This window comes from Somniosus microcephalus, chromosome 3 (genome assembly GCF_052327205.1).
Source record: "Somniosus microcephalus isolate GS21.2 chromosome 3, FLI_Smic_1.0, whole genome shotgun sequence".
NCBI lineage: Eukaryota > Metazoa > Chordata > Chondrichthyes > Squaliformes > Somniosidae > Somniosus > Somniosus microcephalus.
The window spans coordinates 291584133-291603219 of record NC_140989.1 but is presented as its reverse complement, the minus strand read 5'-3'; the positions used below and the strand labels follow the sequence as shown (position 1 = coordinate 291603219).

At 53.6% G+C, this 19087-nt stretch overlaps 1 protein-coding gene across 3 annotated transcripts in view; it reads left to right on the top strand.

Moving 5' to 3' along the window:
• The first annotated feature begins 4919 nt into the window (after nt 1-4919).
• The window catches only part of LOC147122059 (DEP domain-containing protein 1A-like), a 40215-nt gene continuing 26047 nt past the window's right edge, over nt 4920-19087 (top strand). Inside the window, exons 1-4 of one of the 3 annotated variants that reach the window (XM_085982769.1) lie at nt 4920-5057; nt 5227-5427; nt 12654-12919; nt 16189-16336. In XM_085982769.1, the coding sequence (XP_085838895.1) occupies nt 5380-5427; nt 12654-12919; nt 16189-16336 (462 nt within the window). In that variant the 5' untranslated portion in view covers nt 4920-5057; nt 5227-5379. The remainder of the gene's footprint in view (nt 5058-5226; nt 5428-12653; nt 12920-16188; nt 16337-19087) is intronic. The other 2 variants (XM_085982768.1, XM_085982770.1) reach the window with 2 other exon arrangements.

The window sequence follows — 19087 nt, the reverse complement described above, 5'->3', positions numbered from 1 at the left end:
TAATTGGACAAGAGTTTAAACAGCCATTAAACACTAATTTAAGTTTCGACGAACCATCTTAAGACGCTTGAGTATTTCTGCGACCAGTGGGCGCCGCGGGGACTGGAATGCGTCGTCAACCCGGAAAACCAAATTTTAGTTTGATTTGTTAAGTTTTAGTTGAACTTTTGTTAATTTACAGTCAAATTTGTTTTTGGTCCAAATTAAGAGTGCACCAACTTAAGTCAATTAAAAGTTGATGGGGCCAGCCTGGAACTCGTTAAAGAATTTTAAAACTATTAAAGTTAATGAGCCTGCCAAAATTAACTGGGCCAGAGAAGATTTGGTGGGCAGATAAGCAAGGCCTCAAACAGTATAATTGAGGCCTGCTTTGTCAGTTGAACACAGTTGGAGAATCAGAGATTTGAGGATAGGAGAACGGAAGGAGAAAAGGAATCGCGGCAACCAAGGGCCCCAAGAAACTAACAACTAACAATATTACCAACAACTAGGTAACATTGGGCCACCACAACCAACCTGGAAGAAACTGAAGACTCAAGTTTGTTTCCACTCTACAAGCTATCCTGACTTACCCCTGGGTAAGATTTGATGAAAAAGACTCTAAACCCTATACATAACCAAAGGAAATTGGGTACTTACCCGATAGATCCAAATACGCACCCGACCGCATCAGCGGACACGCGAATACTGAAAACCCAATGCAGGTGAAGTCTTCTACCGTGTCTGGGGTATGGCAGGCCCCAACCGCCACACCTAAAGAGAACCCCGAAATCGCAAACCTCTCCAACTGTCAAGAAAGTCGTTTGAGCATTTCCCTGGTCCTCTGGAATCCAACCTAGTTAGTGTAGTGGGGTTGGGAGGGGTGAAGTATTTTGTCTATTGTCATTCTCTCATATATTCTGAATTGTTCCCCCTTTTAGAGTGATAAGATTGTGTTGTGTATATTTTCCTGTCTCAAATAAAAATCCAAGTTCTTTTCACCAACGCAGTTGTCTGTTGCAATTTCATTACAATCCCCAAATAAGTCCAGGTCTAGAACCAAAGGGAGTGGGAGCGATTCGAACCGCTCAGGAGTCAAAGGCAAAGCTGACCACAAGAGTCTAGAACTAGGGGGCATAATCACAGGATAAGGGGTTGACAATTTAAGACTGAGATGAGGAGGAATTTTGTCATTCAGAGGGTTGTGAATATTTGGAATTCTCTACCCCCAAAGGGCTGTGGATGCTGAGTTGTTGAGTATATTCAAGGCTGAAATAGATTGGGGAATCAAGGGATATGGAGATCAGGTGGGAAAGTGGAGTTGAGGTTGAAGATCAACCATAATCTTATTGAATGGATCAAAGGGCTGTATGGCCTACTCCTGCTCCATTGGTTGGAATCATACCTAGCACAAAGGAAGGTGGTTGTTGGAGGTCATTCATCTCAATCACATGACATCACTGCAGGAGTTCCTCAGGGCAGTGTCCTAGGCCCAACCATCTTCAGCTGCTTCATCAATGACCTTCCCTCCATCATAAGGTCAGAAGTGGGGATGTTTGTTGATGATTGCACACTGTTCAGCACCATTCGAGACTCGTCAGATACTGACGCAGTCCGTGTCCATATGCAGCAAGACCTGGACAACATTCAGACTTGGGCTGACAAGTGGTAAGTAACATTCGCACCACACAAGTGCCAGGCAATGACCATCTCCAACAAGCGAGATTCTAACCATCTCCCCTTGACATTCAATGGCATTATCATCGCTGAATCCCCCACTATCAACATCCTGGGGGTTACCATTGATCAGAAACTGAACTGGACCAGCCATATAAATACTGTGGCTACAAGAGCAGGCCAGAGGCTGAGAATTCTGCGGCGAGTGTCTCACCTCCTGACTCCCCAAAGCCGTTCCACCATCTACAAGGCACAAGTCAGGAGTGTGATGGAATACTCTCCACTTGCCTGGATGAGTGCAGCTCCAACAACACTCAAGAAGCTCGACACCATTCAGGATAAAGCAGCCCACTTGATTGGCACTCCCTCCACCACCGGCGCACTGTGGCTGCAGTGTGTACCATCTACAAGATGCACTGCAGCAACTCGCCAAAGCTCCTTCAACAGCACCTTCCAAACCCGCGACCTCTACCACTTAGAAGGACAAGGGCAGCAGACGCATGGGAACATCACCACCTACAAGTTCCCCTCCAAGCCACACACCATCCTGACTTGGACCTGTATCGCCGTTCCTTCACTGTCGCTGGGCCAAAATCCTGGAACTCCCTTCCTAACAGCATTGTGGGTGTACCTACACCATATGGACTGCAGCGGTTCAAGAAGGTGGCTCACCACCATCTTCTCAAGGGCAATTAGGGATGGGCACTAAATGCAGGCCTAGCCAGCGACGCCCACATCCCATCAATTTTCTTATGGAAAAAATAGCTGAATTCCAGAGGTGAGAGTGACTGCCCTTGGCATTGAGGCAGCATTTGACGGACTATGGCATAAAAGAGCCCTAGTAAAATTGAAGTCAATGGGGATCAGGGGGAAAACTCTCCACTGGCTAGAGTCATACCTGGTACAAAGGAAGATAGGTATGGTTGTAGGAGGCCAATCCTCTCTGCCCTAGGACAGTGCTGCAGGAGTTCTTCAGGGCAGTGTCCTAGGCTTAACCATCTTCAGCTGCTTCATCAATGACCTACCCTCCATCATCAGGTCAGAAGTGGGATGTTCACTGATGATTACGAAGTGTTCATTTCCATTCGCATCTCTCCTCAGATAATGAAGCAGTCCATGCCCACGTGCAGCAAGATCTGGACAACATTCAGACTTGGGCTGATAAGTGACAAGTAACATTTGCATCACACAAGTGGCAGGCAATAGCTATCTCCAACAAGAGAGAATCTAACCACCTTCCCTTGACATTCAATGGCATTACCATTATTGAATCCCCCACCATCAATATCCTGGGGGGGTGGGGAGTTCACCATTGACCAGAAACTTAACTGGACCAGCCACAGAAATACTGTGGCTACAAGAGCATTTCAGATGCTGGGTATTGTGTGGTGAGTGTCCTCGCCGCCTAACTCCCCAAAGCCTTTCTACCATCTACAAGGCACAAGTCAGGGGTGTGATGGAATACTCTCCACTTGCCTGGATGAGTGCAGCCCCAACAACGCTCAAGAAGCTCGACACCATCCAGGACAAAGCAACCCACTTGACTGGCACCCCATCAACCACCTTAAACATTCACTCTCTGCACCACCAGCTCACTGTGCTGCAGTGTGTACCATCTACAAGATGCACTGCATTAACTCACCAAGGCTTCTTTGATAGCACCTCCAAAACCCACAACTTCTACCATCTAGAAGGACAAAGGCAGCAGGTGCATGGGAACAGCACCAGCTGCAAGTTCCCTTCCAAGTCACACATCATCCTGACTTGGAAATATATCGCCATTCCTTCATCGTCACTGGGTCAAAATCCTGGAACTCCCTCCCGAACAGCACTGTGGGAATGTCTTCACCACACCAACTGCAGCGGTTCAAGAAGGCAGCTCACCACCACCTTCTCCAGGGCAATTAGGGATGGGCAATAAATGCTGGCCTTGCAGGTGATGCCCACATCCCATAAATGAATTTTTTATAACTTGCATTTATATAGCGTCTTTCACGTAGTAAAATGTCTCAAGGTGTTTCACAGGAACGTAATCAGACAAAAAAAATGACACTGAGCCAACGAAGGAAACATTGGGACAGGTGATCAAAATCTTGGTCAAAGAGATAGGTTTTAAGGAGGGTCTTAAAGGAGGTGCCCTCCTGCCATCTGGGAGACGCTACAGATGCATTCGCACCCGTACGACCAGATTTAGGAACAGCTTCTTTCCCAGGGCTGTCATCCTACTGAACTCCACAAATAAACTCTAAAGCCTGCACATCTGCCAATGCACTTTATTATGGTTATAGTTATGTTAATACACTACAAGCCAAATGTATGTTGAATGTTTAAATGTCTTAATCCAAATGTACTCTCGGGAGCCGCAAGCCTACATTTTGTCGTACTGCACTTGTGCACTAACAATGACAATAAAAGTTGATTTGATTTGATTTGATTTGAGAGAGGTGGAGAGGCTGAAATGATAAAGTGGTATTCCCCAATCTTAGGGCGTGGACAGCTAGAGGCACGGCCGCCAATAGCGGGATGAAGGAAGTCGGGGCAGGAGAAGAGGCCAGAATTGGAGGAACACAAGGTACTCGGAGGGTTGTAGGGCTGAAGATTAGAGATTGGGAGGGGCGAGACCATGGAGGGATTTGAACACAAGGATAAGAATTTTAAAATAAGGTGTTGGTGGACCAGGTGCCAATGTCGATCAGCGAGCACAATGCTAATGGATGAATGGGACTTGGTGCGAATTAAGTCAAGGCAGCAGAGTTTTGGATGAGCTCAAGTTTATGGAGGGTAGAAGATGGGAGGTTAGCCAGGAGATCATCGGAATAGTCAATTCTAGGGGTAACAGAAGTGTGAATGAGGGTTTTAACAGCAGATGAGCTGAGGCGGGGTGGAGACGTGTTTTATTACGGAGGTGGAACTGTGCGGTCTCAGTAATGGAGAGGATATGGGTCGGAAGCTCAGTTCAGGGTCCAAGAGGATGCCAAGCTTGCGAAGAGTCTGGTTCAGACTTGGACAGTGGGGGGGGGGTGGTTGATGTAATCAGGGGCCAGACAACGGATTTTGTGGTGGGAGCCAAAGACAATGGCTTTGGTCTTCCCAATGTTTATTTGGAGGAAATTTCTGCCCCCCAAAAGAAAGACTTGCATTTATATAGCGCCTTTCACGCCCTCAGGACATCTCAAAGTGATTCACAGCCAATGAAGTAGTTTTGAAAGGTAGTCACTGTTGTAATGAAGGAAACGCCAATGTTCACGTCAAATGCAGACGGTCGGTGCATATGCACTGGATAGTAATCAGGAGCGGCAACCCTGGTTAATTTTGCACCTTTCGAGCACCCCTGCTGCTTCCTAGCTGAGAGAAACTCTGCATAAACAAGGAATCCTACTCCAGTAGTCGTCAACTTAATTGTAAGTAATAAATATTTCCACAAGTGGCTACTTTGACTAAAAAGAAAGATATTCTCAGAAGTACATTAAGATAATAAGTATCTAAAGTACTTGCACTGATTAATAAGTAACATCCGACTTTCTAGCCCTGAACATGCACAGAGAAGCTAACGGCTAATTTCCATATTAGGAAACATCACGTGGAGTTTCCAACCAATGAGCCGCAGCGTAGCGCTCGAGCCGGGATTCAAATGTGCAGCGATGGCAGGGCTCGGGGTCGAACGGTGATGTGGCCGCCGCTTCAGCACTGAGCAGCCCCGAGCTCAGTCCACGGCGGACAATCATGGAGAGCCGCATTATCACACCCGGCCCTTACAGGGCTACGAAACTTGTAAGTTCGTTTACCTTGTTAGTGGCTCGCAGGAAGGACGTTTTTGCACTGTGACTGCCGAATACTAAGAGAGAGGGAGATACAAGAGAGAGGGATACAAGAGAGAGGGGGAGGATACGCAGAGAGAGGGGGGAAGAAGAGAGCGAGAGAGACGGGGGAAGAAGAGAGAGGAGGAGGGGGGAGAGAGAGGAGGAGGGGGAGAGAGGAGGAGGAGGAGGAGGGGGAGGGGGGAGAGAGAGGAGGAGGGGGAGGGAGAGGAGGAGGGGGGAGGGAGAGGAGGAGGGGGGAGGGAGAGGAGGAGGGGGGAGGGAGAGGAGGAGGGGGAGGGGGGAGAGAGAGGAGGAGGGGGAGGGGGGAGAGAGAGGAGGAGGGGGAGGGGGGAGAGAGAGGAGGAGGGGGAGGGGGGAGAGAGAGGAGGAGGGGGAGGGGGGAGAGAGAGGAGGAGGGGGAGGGGGGAGAGAGAGGAGGAGGGGGAGGGGGGGAGAGAGAGGAGGAGGGGGAGGGGGGAGAGAGAGGAGGAGGGGGAGGGGGGAGAGAGAGGAGGAGGGGGAGGGGGGAGAGAGAGGAGGAGGGGGAGGGGGGAGAGAGAGGAGGAGGGGGAGGGGGGAGAGAGAGGAGGAGGGGGAGGGGGGGAGAGAGAGGAGGAGGGGGAGGGGGGAGAGAGAGGAGGAGGGGGAGGGGGGAGAGAGAGGAGGAGGGGGAGGGGGGAGAGAGAGGAGGAGGGGGAGGGGGGAGAGAGAGGAGGAGGGGGAGGGGGGAGAGAGAGGAGGAGGGGGAGGGGGGAGAGGAGGAGGGGGAGGAGGGGGAGGGGGGAGAGGAGGAGGGGAGGAGGGGGAGGGGGGAGAGGAGGAGGGGGAGGGGGGGGAGGGGGGAGAGGAGGAGGGGGAGGGGGGAGAGAGAGGAGGAGGGGGAGGGGGGAGAGAGAGGAGGAGGGGGAGGGGGGAGAGAGAGGAGGAGGGGGGAGGGGGGAGAGAGAGGAGGAGGGGGAGGGGGGAGAGAGAGGAGGAGGGGGAGGGGGGAGAGAGAGGAGGAGGGGGAGGGGGGAGAGAGAGGAGGAGGGGGAGGGGGGGGAGAGAGGAGGAGGGGGAGGGGGGGGAGAGAGGAGGAGGGGGAGGGGGGGGAGAGAGGAGGAGGGGGGAGGGGGGGGAGAGAGGAGGAGGGGGAGGGGGGGGAGAGAGGAGGAGGGGGGAGGGGGGGGGAGAGAGGAGGAGGGGGAGGGGGGGGAGAGAGGAGGAGGGGGAGGGGGGGGGAGAGAGGAGGAGGGGGAGGGGGGGAGAGAGAGGAGGAGGGGGAGGGGGGGGAGAGAGGAGGAGGGGGAGGGGGGGGAGAGAGGAGGAGGGGGAGGGGGGGAGAGAGGAGGAGGGGGAGGGGGGAGAGAGGAGGAGGGGGAGGGGGGGAGAGAGGAGGAGGGGGAGGGGGGGGAGAGAGGAGGAGGGGGAGGGGGGGGAGAGAGGAGGAGGGGGAGGGGGGGGAGAGAGGAGGAGGGGGAGGGGGGGGAGAGGAGGAGGGGAGGGGGGGAGAGAGGAGGAGGGGGAGGGGGGGGAGAGAGGAGGAGGGGGAGGGGGGGGAGAGGGAGGAGGGGGAGAGAGGAGGAGGGGGAGAGAGAGGAGGAGGGGGAGAGAGAGGAGGAGGGGGAGGGGGGGAGAGAGAGAGGAGGAGGGGAGGGGGGGGAGAGAGGAGGAGGGGGAGGGGGGGGAGAGAGGAGGAGGGGGAGGGGGGGTGAGAGGAGGAGGGGGAGGGGGGGGAGAGAGGAGGAGGGGGGAGGGGGGGGAGAGAGGAGGAGGGGGAGGGGGGGGAGAGAGGAGGAGGGGGAGGGGGGGGAGAGGAGGAGGGGGAGGGGGGGGAGAGAGGAGGAGGGGGAGGGGGGGGAGAGAGGAGGAGGGGGAGAGAGAGGAGGAGGGGGAGAGAGAGGAGGAGGGGGAGAGAGAGGAGGAGGGGGAGGGGGGAGAGAGAGGAGGAGGGGGAGGGGGGGAGAGAGAGGAGGAGGGGGAGGGGGGAGAGGGGGAGAGAGGAGGAGGGGGAGGGGGGGGAGAGAGAGGGGGAGGGGGAGAGAGAGGAGGGGGGGGAGGAGGAGGGGGAGGGGGGGAGAGAGAGGAGGAGGGGGAGGGGGGAGAGAGAGGAGGAGGGGGAGGGGGGGAGAGAGAGGAGGAGGGGAGGGGGAGAGAGAGGAGGAGGGGGAGGGGGGAGAGAGAGGAGGAGGGGGGGAGGGGAGAGAGAGGAGGGGGAGGGGGGAGAGAGAGGAGGAGGGGGAGGAGAGGGAGGAGGGGGAGGGGGGAGAGAGAGGAGGAGGGGGGGGGAGGAGAGGAGGAGGGGGAGGGGGTGAGAGGGGGAGGGGGTGAGAGGAGGAGGGGGAGGGGGGAGAGAGGAGGAGGGGGAGGGGGCGAGAGAGAGGAGGAGGGGGGAGGGGGGCGAGAGAGAGGAGGGGGGGAGAGGGGCGAGAGAGAGGAGGGGGGAGAGAGGGGAGGAGGGAGGGGGGAGAGAGGAGGAGGGGGAGAGAGGAGGAGGGGGGAGAGAGAGGAGGAGGGGGAGGGGGGAGAGAGAGGAGGAGGGGGAGGGGGGGAGAGAGAGGAGGGGGGAGAGAGAGGAGGGGGGGAGAGAGAGGAGGAGGGGGAGGGGGGAGAGAGGGGGAGGGGGGAGAGAGAGGAGGAGGGGGAGGGGGGGAGAGAGGAGGAGGGGGAGGGGGGAGAGAGAGGAGGAGGGGGAGGGGGCGAGAGAGAGGAGGAGGGGGAGGGGGCGAGAGAGAGGAGGGGGGGAGAGGGGCGAGAGAGAGGAGGGGGGAGAGAGGGGGAGGAGGAGGGGGGAGAGAGGAGGAGGGGGGAGAGAGGAGAGAGGGAGGGGGGAGAGAGGGGAGGAGGAGGAGAGAGAGGGGAGGAGGAGGAGGAGAGAGAGGGGGAGGAGGGGGAGAGAGAGAGGAGGAGGAGGGGGAGAGAGAGAGGAGGAGGAGGGGGGCGAGAGAGGGGAGGAGGAGGGAGGGGGCGAGAGAGGGGGAGGAGGAGGAGGGGGCGAGAGAGAGGGGAGGAGGAGGAGGAGGAGAGAGAGGGGAGGAGGGAGGGGGAGAGAGAGAGGAGGAGGGGAGGGGGCGAGAGAGGGGAGGAGGAGGAGGGGGCGAGAGAGGGGAGGAGGAGGAGGGGGGAGGGGAGGAGGAGGGGGAGAGAGAGAGAGGGGGAGGAGGAGAGAGGGAGGAGGAGGGGGGGAGAGAGGAGGAGGGGGGGAGAGAGGAGAGAGGGAGGGGGAGAGAGGGGAGGAGGAGGAGAGAGAGGGGAGGAGGAGGAGGAGAGAGAGGGGGAGGAGGAGAGAGAGGGGAGGAGGAGGGGGAGAGAGAGAGGAGGAGGAGGGGGAGAGAGAGAGGAGGAGGAGGGGGCGAGAGAGGGGGAGGAGGAGGAGGGGGCGAGAGAGGGGAGGAGGAGGAGGAGGAGAGAGGGGAGGAGGAGGAGGGGGCGAGAGAGGGGAGGAGGAGGAGGGGGCGAGAGAGTGGGAGGAGGAGGAGGGGGCGAGAGAGGGGAGGAGGAGGAGGGGGAGGGGAGGAGGAGGGGGAGAGAGAGAGAGGGGAGGAGGAGGAGGAGAGAGAGGGGAGGAGGAGGGGGAGAGAGGGGAGGAGGAGGAGGGGGGGAGAGGGGAGGAGGGGGCGAGAGAGGGGAGGAGGAGGAGGAGGGGGCGAGAGAGGGGAGGAGGAGGAGGGGGCGAGAGAGGGGAGGAGGAGGGGCGAGAGAGGGAGGAGGAGGGGGCGAGAGAGGAGGAGGAGGGGCGAGAGAGAGGAGGAGGGAGCGAGGAGGAGGGAGCGAGAGAGAGGAGGAGGGGGGGAGGGGGCGAGAGAGGAGGAGGAGGGGGGGAGGGGGCGAGAGAGAGGAGGAGGGGGGAGGGGGCGAGAGAGAGGAGGAGGGGGGAGGGGGCGAGAGAGAGGAGGAGGGGGGAGGGGGCGAGAGAGAGGAGGGGGGGGAGGGGGCGAGAGAGAGGGGGGGGGGAGGGGGCGAGAGAGAGGGGGGGGGGAGGGGGCGAGAGAGAGGAGGAGGGGGGGAGGGGGCGAGAGAGAGGAGGAGGGGGGAGGGGGCGAGGGAGGGGGGGAGGGGGCGAGAGAGAGGAGGAGGGTGGGAGGGAGCGAGAGGGAGGGGGAGGGAGCGAGAGGGAGGAGGAGGGGAGCGAGAGGGAGGAGGAGGAAGCGAGAGGGAGGAGGAGGAGGGGGGGAGGGAGAGGGAGGAGGAGGGGGGGGAGGGAGCGAGAGAGAGGAGGAGGGGGGAGGGAGCGAGAGAGAGGAGGAGGGGGGAGGGAGCGAGAGGGAGGAGGGGGGAGGGAGCGAGAGGGAGGAGGGGGGAGGGAGCGAGAGGGAGGAGGGGGGGAGGGAGCGGGAGGGAGCGAGGGGGGAGAGGGGGGGGAGGGAGCGAGAGGGGGAGGGAGGGGGGGAGGGAGCGGGAGGGGAGGAGGGAGGGAGCGGGGAGGGGGGAGGGAGCGAGAGGGAGGAGGAGGGAGGAGGGAGGGAGGAGGGAGCGAGAGGGAGGAGGGGGGAGGGAGCGAGAGGGAGGAGGGGGGGAGGGAGCGAGAGGGGGGGAGGGGGCGGGGGCAGAGAGGGAGGAGGGGAGGGAGGGAGGAGGGGGAGAGAGAGGGAGAGGAGGGGAGCGAGGGGGAGGGGGGTAGGGAGCGGGAGGGAGCAGGGAGCGGGAGGGGGGAGGGAGCGAGAGGGGGGAGGGAGCGAGAGGAGGGAGGGAGAGGGGGTGGGGGGGAGGAGGAGGGAGGGAGACGGGGTGGGGGGGAGGAGGGGGGGGAGGGTAGGGCAGAGGGGGGTGGGGGGGGGAGAGGGGGGGGGGGAGGGGCGGGGGGGAGAGAGAGGGGAGGAGGGGGAAGGGAGCGAGGGGGGGGAGAAGGGGAAGGGAGCGAGGTGGGGAGAGGGGGGGAAGGAGCGAGGGGGGAAGACGGGAGTGGGGAAGAGGAGGAAGTGAGGGAGGGGGGAAGGAAGGAGAGGGTGGGGGAGAGGAGAGGGGGGGGGAGAGGAGAGGGGGGGGTGAGGGAGGGGGGCGAGGGGGGGGGGAGGGAGGAGGAGTGGGGGGGAGGGAGGAGGAGTGGGGAGGGGGGGGAGGAGGGGTGAGTGGGGAGGAGAGGGAGGGGAGGGGGGGGGGAGGAGGGGAGTGGGGGAGGAAGAGGGGAGTGGAGGAGAGGGGGGAGGAGGAGGGGAGTGGGGGAGGAGGTGAGAGGGAGGGGGGAGGAGAGGGGAAGAAGAGGAGGAGGAGGGGGAGAGGGAGGAGGAGAGGGGAGTGGGCGAGGAGAGGGATGGGGGCAAGAGGAAGGGGAGGGGGTAGAGAGGGAGGGGGAGAGTGGGGAGGAGTGGGTTGGGGGAGGAGAAGAGGGGAGGGGATAGCGGGGGAATGGGGGAGGAAAAGGGAGGGGAGGGGGGATAGCGGGGGAAATGGAGGGGGATAGCGGGGGGAAATGGGGGAGGGGGTATAGCTGGGAGAATGGGGAGGAGGATAGCGGGGGGAATGGGGGAGTGGAATAGCGGGGGGAATGGTGGTGGGGGGAATGGGGGAGGGGGGATAGCAGGGGGAATGGTGGGGAGGGGCGATAGCGGGGGAGAGGGGGATAATGGGGAGGGGGACAGCAGGAGGGAATTGGGTGAGAGGGAGGGGAGGAGGATTGGTGGGTAGAGAGGGAGGGAGGAATGGGGCGGAGAGGGGAGGAGGAATGGGGGGTGAAAGAGGGAGGGGGAGGAGGAATGGGGGAAGAGGGAGAGGGGGGAGGAGGAATGGAGGAGCAGAGTGTGGATGTGTCTGCATGGAGAGCATAGCTGTTCTAGTGATATGGCTGATAGTTATGTAACACGTAATTTAGGACCAGTTTGCGAGCTGACCTCTTTTTAATTAGAGGAAAGCAAGTAAAAAGGATGAGGAGGGTATGAAGAGATCTAATCGTAAGATTGAGAATTCTTAAATTTGTGGCATTGGGAACCGAGATCCAATGTAGGTTAGCAAGGATCGGAATAATATGTGAATGGGTCTTGGTACTAGATTAGATAATAGGCAGAAGAGTTTTGGATGGGTTGAAGTTTGGTGGGGAGTGGGGGAGGAGGTGAGAGGGAGGGGGGAGGAGAGGTGGAAGAAGAGGAGGAGGAGGGGAGTGGGGGAGGAGAGGGATGGGGGCAAGAGGAAGGGGAGGGGGTAGAGAGGAGGGGAGAGTGGGGAGGAGCGGGTTGGGAGGAGAAGAGGGGAGGGGGATAGCGGGGGAATGGGGAGGGGGATAGCGGGGGAATGGGGGAGGAAAAGGGAGGGGAGGGGGATAGCGGGGGGAAATGGGGGAGGGGGTATAGCTGGGAGAATGGGGAGGAGGATAGCGGGGGAATGGGGATAGCGGGGGAATGGGGGAGTGGAATGGTGGGGGGGAGGGGGATAGTGGGGGGAATGGTGGTATGGGGGAGGGGGATAGCAGGGGGAATGGTGGGGAGGGGGATAGCGGGGGGAATGGGGGAGGGGGATGGGGGGGATAGCGGGGGGAATGAGGGGGATAGCAGGGGGAATGGGGGAGGGGCGATAGTGGGGGAGAGGGGGATAATGGGGAGGGGGACAGGAGGGAATTGGAGTGAGGGAGGGGAGGAGGATTGGTGGGTAGAGGGGGAGGGAGGAATGGGGCGAAGAGGAGGGGAGGAGGAATGGGGGAAGAGAGGGAGAGGGGGGAGGAGGAATGGAGGAGCAGAGTGATGTGTCTGCATGGAGAGCATAGCTGTTCTAGTGATATGGCTGATAATTATGTAACACGTAATTTAGGACCAGTTTGCGAGCTGACCTCTTTTTAATTAGAGGAAAGCAAGTAAAAAGGATGAGGAGGGTATGAAGAGATCTAATCGTAAGATTGAGAATTCTTAAATTTGTGGCATTGGGAACCGAGATCCAATGTAGGTTAGCAAGGATCGGAATAATATGTGAATGGGTCTTGGTACTAGATTAGATAATAGGCAGAAGAGTTTTGGATGGGTTGAAGTTTGGTGGAGGGTGGGAGCCTGTCCTGTAGAACGTTGGAATAGTGGAGTCTGGAGGTGACAGAGGCATGGATGAGTGCTTCAGTGGCAAATGGGCAGAAGTTGGAGATGTAATGGAGCTGGAAGCAGGCCGTCTTTCTACTGCAATGAATAGGTGAACTTTTTGTAATGCCTTGGACTATGTTCTATAATTACTTCCATCCTGTTGTGGCTGTGTCAAATGTTGCAAAACTGTAATGAAAGAAGTTTCTTCATTTTTTTTCTGCAGTGGAATGAATTGACCAAGCTTTTTAGGGCAGGAATGCCTCTGAGGAAACATAGACTGCACTTGAAAAAATACAGTAACTGTTTCACTGCTTCTGAGGCAGTGGACTGGCTGCATGAACTGCTGAGAAATAACAGTAATTTTGGGCCAGATGTGACTAGACAACAGACTCTGCAACTGTTAAGAAAGTTTTTAAAGAATCATGTGATTGAGGATATAAAAGGAAGATGGGGAGCAGAGAACTTGGATGATAACAGCCAGCTGTACAGGTAAGGAAAGAGGAGAAAACTTGCATTTATATATTGCTTTATTGCATTTCTTGGGATGTCCCAAAGTGCTTTACAAACAATGAATTACTTTGTATGATTATTGATATGTAGGCAAATGCAAGAAATCCCACAAATAGTATTGAGATGAATGTCTGGTTAATCTGGTGATACAAGGTACATTTTGTGGTATAATTTGTGTTCTGTTTGGATAAAGTAGGGATAAATATACTTAATGTAGCTAAGCTAGAATTGCTTGATCTACTATGTTGATTAAAAGCAGAGGCCTCAGACGAGTCCTTTTTCTCTATTGGCAATGGTGATCTGCAGTAGCAAAAGCTGTCCAGTTTTCTATGGGAATTTGTTTTGCTTTTACAGCCACAACTTTTGTGTTTTTGATGACTCAATCAATCTATGATTCATTCTTCATCTTCTGTTTAGTTTTGAATGTTGCGAAAATCAAACCTTGTCTCAGTTCATACATGTAAGCTATTCTGATCGTCACTAACATCTTTATAAAGGTATGACTCCACAAAGTGGAAAACATCTTTCTCAAGAAGGTCAATTAAAGAGAAAACTAACTGATTGTAAGAGGACAAAATCCTGAATGTCTGTTGATCCCCATGTATTCTGTCTGAGGCCTTGGGACTGGGCTTGTGGCTGAAATCCAAGAAGCCTAAGTACTACAGATTAGCATAGGACACTCACAGTTAGTTACAATACTGTACCTCACCACCATCGCTCTCGACCCCTCCACTGCCTCTGATTTGTCATGCCACTTGTCTGGCATCCTGTATTGGTTGAGCAAAATTTCGTCCAATTAAGTATTGGGAAGACTGAAGGCATTGTCTTCGGTCCCCACCACAAACTTCGTTCCCTAGCCACTGACTCTGAGGCTGAGCAAGACTGTTTGCATCCTTGGCATCCTATTTGACCCTGAGCTGAGCTTCCAACCCCATATCCTCTCCATCACCAAGGCCGCTTACTTCCACCTCCGTAACATCGCCCGTCTCCGCCCTTGCCTCAGCTCATCCGCTGCTGAAACCCTCATCCATGCCTTTGTTACCTCTAGACTTAACTACTCCAATGCTCTTGGCCAGCCACCCACCTTGCATCCTCCGTAAACTTGCGCTGCACGTATTCTAACTCGCACCAAGTTCCGTTCACCCATCACCCCGTGCCCTCTGCCTTAAATTGGCCCCTGGTTCAGCAGCATCTCTATTTTAAAAAGCTTATCCTTGTTTTCTATTCCCTTCATGGCCTCTCTCCTCCCTATCTCTGTGACCTCTTCCAGCCCTATCTCTGTGACCTCTTCCAGCCCTACAACCCTCCGAGATATCTGCGCTCCTCCAAATCTGGCCTCTTGCACATGTCTGATTTTCTTTACTCCAACATTGGCAGCCGTGCCTTCAGCTTCCAAGGCCCTAAGCTCTCTAATTCCCTCCCTATAGTGTACCTCTCCGCCATGCTACACCTCTCTTCTCCTTTAAGACGCTTCTTAAAACCTACCTCTTTGACTAAGCTTTTGGTCACCTGTCATAATATCTCTGGCTCGGTGTTGAGCCAAACCTATTCGAGTGGAAAGAGCATTAAAAGAAACCTAAGAATGTAACTGGTGCAAACCAAATCATGGTTTACTGGGACTCCGCGGGGCAAGATCCTACTGTATTGTGGAATTCAAATGTTACAATCGCACTTGTCATTTTGTCCCCTTGCCTTTCTATTACTCTTGTCCTCCTTCCCAAAATAGCACAGTACATTGAGTGTGTAACTTCTGTCTCGTATTTAAATGTTTGAGGAAACCATGGGTGGGGGACTCTCTTTGTAGCGGTAATGAAATTGCCTTTAAAGGTATGACCAGAATACCTAAATGTGCATGCATAAATAAGTTATAAATCTTTCACTATTACTAGTTGCACATGAGTAGTCAAAATCAATTTAAAAAATTTTAAGCAATGTAGGCTGGTGAATAATCAAACCGATAGGGGGATGGAAGAGAATGAGGAGACGGGAGGGGGATGAATGTGCAGAAGGAGGAAGAAAGGGAGAATAGGGAGGAGGGGTGAAAGAAGAGATTGGGGAATGAGTGGTAGGGAAATAGGATAGGATAGGGTTGGGAGGGAGGGGGCACAGGAGGAGGTGGTGTTCAATGTACTACATCTGTGTTTGGGAAAACCTCTCTGGAGAGGGAAGAGTACTGAGGAGAATTGATATCTGTGCAGGAAGGGGGATTAAAACATGAAACAGCTAGTCAGTGAGGAGGGTGGTGGTGCTGTGGTTGGGAATTGCAGTCTTAGAGGGAGGGGTTACTGTTAAAGGGGAAAGGAAGCGGGTTAGGGGTAGCTTAGGAGTAGTGAACTGCAGCCAGTTGAATGGAAAAAGGGATTGGCAGCCAGTGAGTGGGATGGAAGAGAATGTTACAGCCAGCAATGAACAAATGAGAATCTGAGCCAGTCTGCGGCTCTCTCCCACTCTGGCTCAGTGAACCACTTCTCAAAAACATGCCAAATCCGCTGTTCATTGGCTGGTGGGGGCGCTGCTGCGCATGCGCACTGGACGTTCCTCCTCCGTCGAGTCATGGCTGCTCATCTCGATGACTTCGTTTTACCGACCGGCACTGCGTCTTTCCTCTCCATGAACGCACCCCGCGTTCGCCGAGCCCTGAACGCACCCCGCGTTCGCCGAGCCCTGAACGCACCCCGCGTTCGCCGAGCCCTGAACGCACCCCGCGTTCGCCGAGCCCTGACGACTCAGTTTTACCAAAGAAAGAGACCGTGCTGCGTCTTTCCTCTCCCAGTACCCAGAGTACAACAGCAGGGGAGTTCTCATCGCCGTCTTAGACACGAGAATGGAATGCTTACTTTTACAATTTTAAAATGGGTTTTTATTTATTTTTGGTTTGAAGATTCACTTGGGCCTGTTTAACATTTAGGCTGTTCCCTATTTCAAAAAATGTCATGTAACGTTATTTTAACATGACACCTACAGGTGTAGTACCTTTTTTGAATTCTGAGGTCACTCACTGTTTTTAATATATTATTGATGGAAAAACTTGTCTAGTGATTAGTGTAGTGGTCTCAATGATTCACTTCCATAGAGGTGTAATGACTAGTTTTCACACACATACTCTTTTAATCTTTCATTCGCACAGCAAACAGATGATTTTGGATGTATTCTTCATGTATCTTTTAGGTGTGTTTTGCATTAAAACAGCTAGTTTTAATTAGAATGACATTTGAGCAAAATAGTGTATTAATGTACCTTTTGAACAGATTTCCTACTACATCCCCACTGAAAGTTGTTCCTAGTCGCTCTCCATTTTACAAAAAAAATGCTACAGGAATATGTGCCAAGGAGAAAGGTGGCTTTTCTCAATTTTCCAAGAAAACGCCCCAGAAGGATGAAATTCTACAATTACAGGTATTATTGTATTGGCTTCCTTGATCTAGAAATGAATGAATAGATTTAGCCTGTACTTCATTGCTTGATTATTTCCATTTCCACAAATTTGTCCTTGAAGAAAGTACAACTGGCTGTTTTGTTACAACAATGTGATTTTTAAACTACAGATTCTTGCCACTGGATGTTGCTAATGCTCTTTGTAATGTGGTGCTTCAAAGTATTTACAAGTGCACTAATGAAAGGGTGCAGCCATCCATAATCTATTAGTTTGGGATTTTCCAGGATTTCTAGGCCTGCATATGCCATCCCTGAATTTTTGAAGTAGTTTATGCCCCATGGTTTTCGTACACCATCACTTTATTCTAGATAACTATACTTGATTCTACATAAGTGTGTTGATGTCTGTAAATGGTCGCAACTGTTCAATTAATCTCATATTTGACCAAGCAAGTGCCAAGACTGCAAGGGTATTGTTGCACTCTCCATGTTAAAAAGCTTACAGTGTGAACCTGGTCATTTTTTGACCAAGGGGGCAATGGCCATTTTTCAGTTATTAGTGCTTCCTAAGGTCCTGCTTAAAGAAAGTATATTTAGCATATAGTCTAGAGCGAGGTGGGAGCATTCAGTCTGTCGAGCCTGCTTCATCATGAATCTATGTATGATTGTCTTATGGACTTCTCCAGCCCTACCATCTGTTGATATCTCTATTTTAAGAAACCTTTCACTGTCTTCCCCAACCTGATTTTTTTTTTGGGGGGGGGGGGGGTGGGAGGGGAAGGGAAGGGAAGAGTGTAAAGAGTAGTAGGAGAGAGCGTGAATCTTGCCTGTCTGATTGAAACTGAATTGGCACAAGGTGATTTGGTCTCCTTAGTTGGCTCAAGATTTTTGGGGGGTCAGTCAGGAGTTTTACATGCATGAAACCCCCATTACCATGCTTAATGATCTCCAAACCAAGCTACTTAAAGCCACCCAGCTAGCTTTGATAACCTGAAAATGGAACTTCACACCCCCCCATGTAAATTTTAGTTTCTTTAACTCAATACCCTTTCTCAACAAGTACAGATCCAGCTCTCAACAGTGTCAATTGACCTTGAATCAACTACCTTCTCTGGGAATCTGTTCCCCATATTCATTATCCTATGTGATCTTGGTGCAGATTGATATGGCACTAAGTACAGTGACATCACTGATGCTCTATAAGCTTCTAGGTATTGTGTGCCCCAAATTATACAATTGATGATGGCTTCCTGGCTCAATTGGCGTGTGACTTATGTTGGGGAGAAGAATAGTACATGGGCTTCTGATTTTCATAAAATATAGTCAGTCAAACTTGGGACTCATTTAAATTTGCCCTACTTTTTGGGCCCATTGTATTGGAGGTATTCTTCAATGATATATTGAATGGCATTGTAAAGGATGGTCTGAGTGCATCAAGATGAGGAATGTTATTGTTGATGAATAAAACTTCCCATTTCAAGACCCCAGTAAGCTTCCAGAGTACTTTGGTCAAGTATCGCATAGCCAGATGCAGAGTAAATGACACCATACTTCTGCAGGGTAGTATTGGTCCACACAATGGCCTCTGAGGGAGATTGCAATTAGTGCTGAGTTAAGGGTAGTCTTGCGCTGTAGGTTAATACCTATAAGGAAGTGGAATGAGACTATCCAAACTCATTTCACTTGGGATCCTTCGAGCCCTCACAGCTAACAGAGACATTTAACCCATCAATTTGGGCTGGATTTGAACCTAAGTCTCTGAGGTGCAAGGCTAATGTCCAACCCAATGCTTCATTGTGCTGACAGACTCCTTTAGGGATCTAGTGTGCTACATAACAAGTCACCTTGTCAGAAGGACAAAGATAACTGCCACTTAAAAATATATATATATTTTTACCTAACGCGCAAGTTTCGAGTGCGAGCCTCTTTCAACCAAAATAATTTCCATAAACCGTGCCTTTTCAGCGGCGTTGATTGGCCAGTTTCCGGCCTATTGAGCTGCTGGGGAAGCGGATTGGCCAGAACGCCTGTCACTCGGTGACAGAGGCAGGCTTCCGTTAAGGTGCTCCTGGGGAATTGGATTGGTTGGATTGCCTGTCACTCAGTCACCAGATTCTCACTGAGAGCAGCGTTTAATCAGAGATCTCGGAACAGGAGGGGAAGATTCTAAAAATAATGGAGGAAAATCTTATAGAAATGCAAGAAACATAGAAGATAGGAGCAGGAGTAGGCCATTTAATGAGATCATGGCTGATCATCCAAATTCAGTACCCTGTCCCTGCTTTCTCCCCATACCCCTTGATCCCTTTAGCCTCAAGAAATATATCCAACTCCTTCTTGAATATATTTAATGAATTGGCCTCAACCGCCCTGTGTGGCAGAGAATTCCACAGGTTCACCACTCTCGGTGAAGAAATTCCTCCTCATCTCAGTCCTAAATGGCTTACCCCTTATCCTTAGACTGTGACCCCTGGTTCTGGACTCCCCTGCCATCGGGAACATCCTTCCTGCATCTAGTCTGTCTAGTCCTGTTAGAATTTTATAAGTTTCAATGAGATCCCCTCTCATTCTTCTAAACTCTAGCGAATATAAGCCTAATCGACCCAATCTCTCCTCATACGTCATTCCTGCCATCCCAGGTATCAGTCTGGTGAATCTTTGCTGCACTCTCCATGGCAAGAACATCGCTTCTCAGATAAGGTGACCAAAACTGCACACAATACTCAAGGTGTGGTCTCACCAAGGCCCTGTACAACTGCAGCAAGACATCCT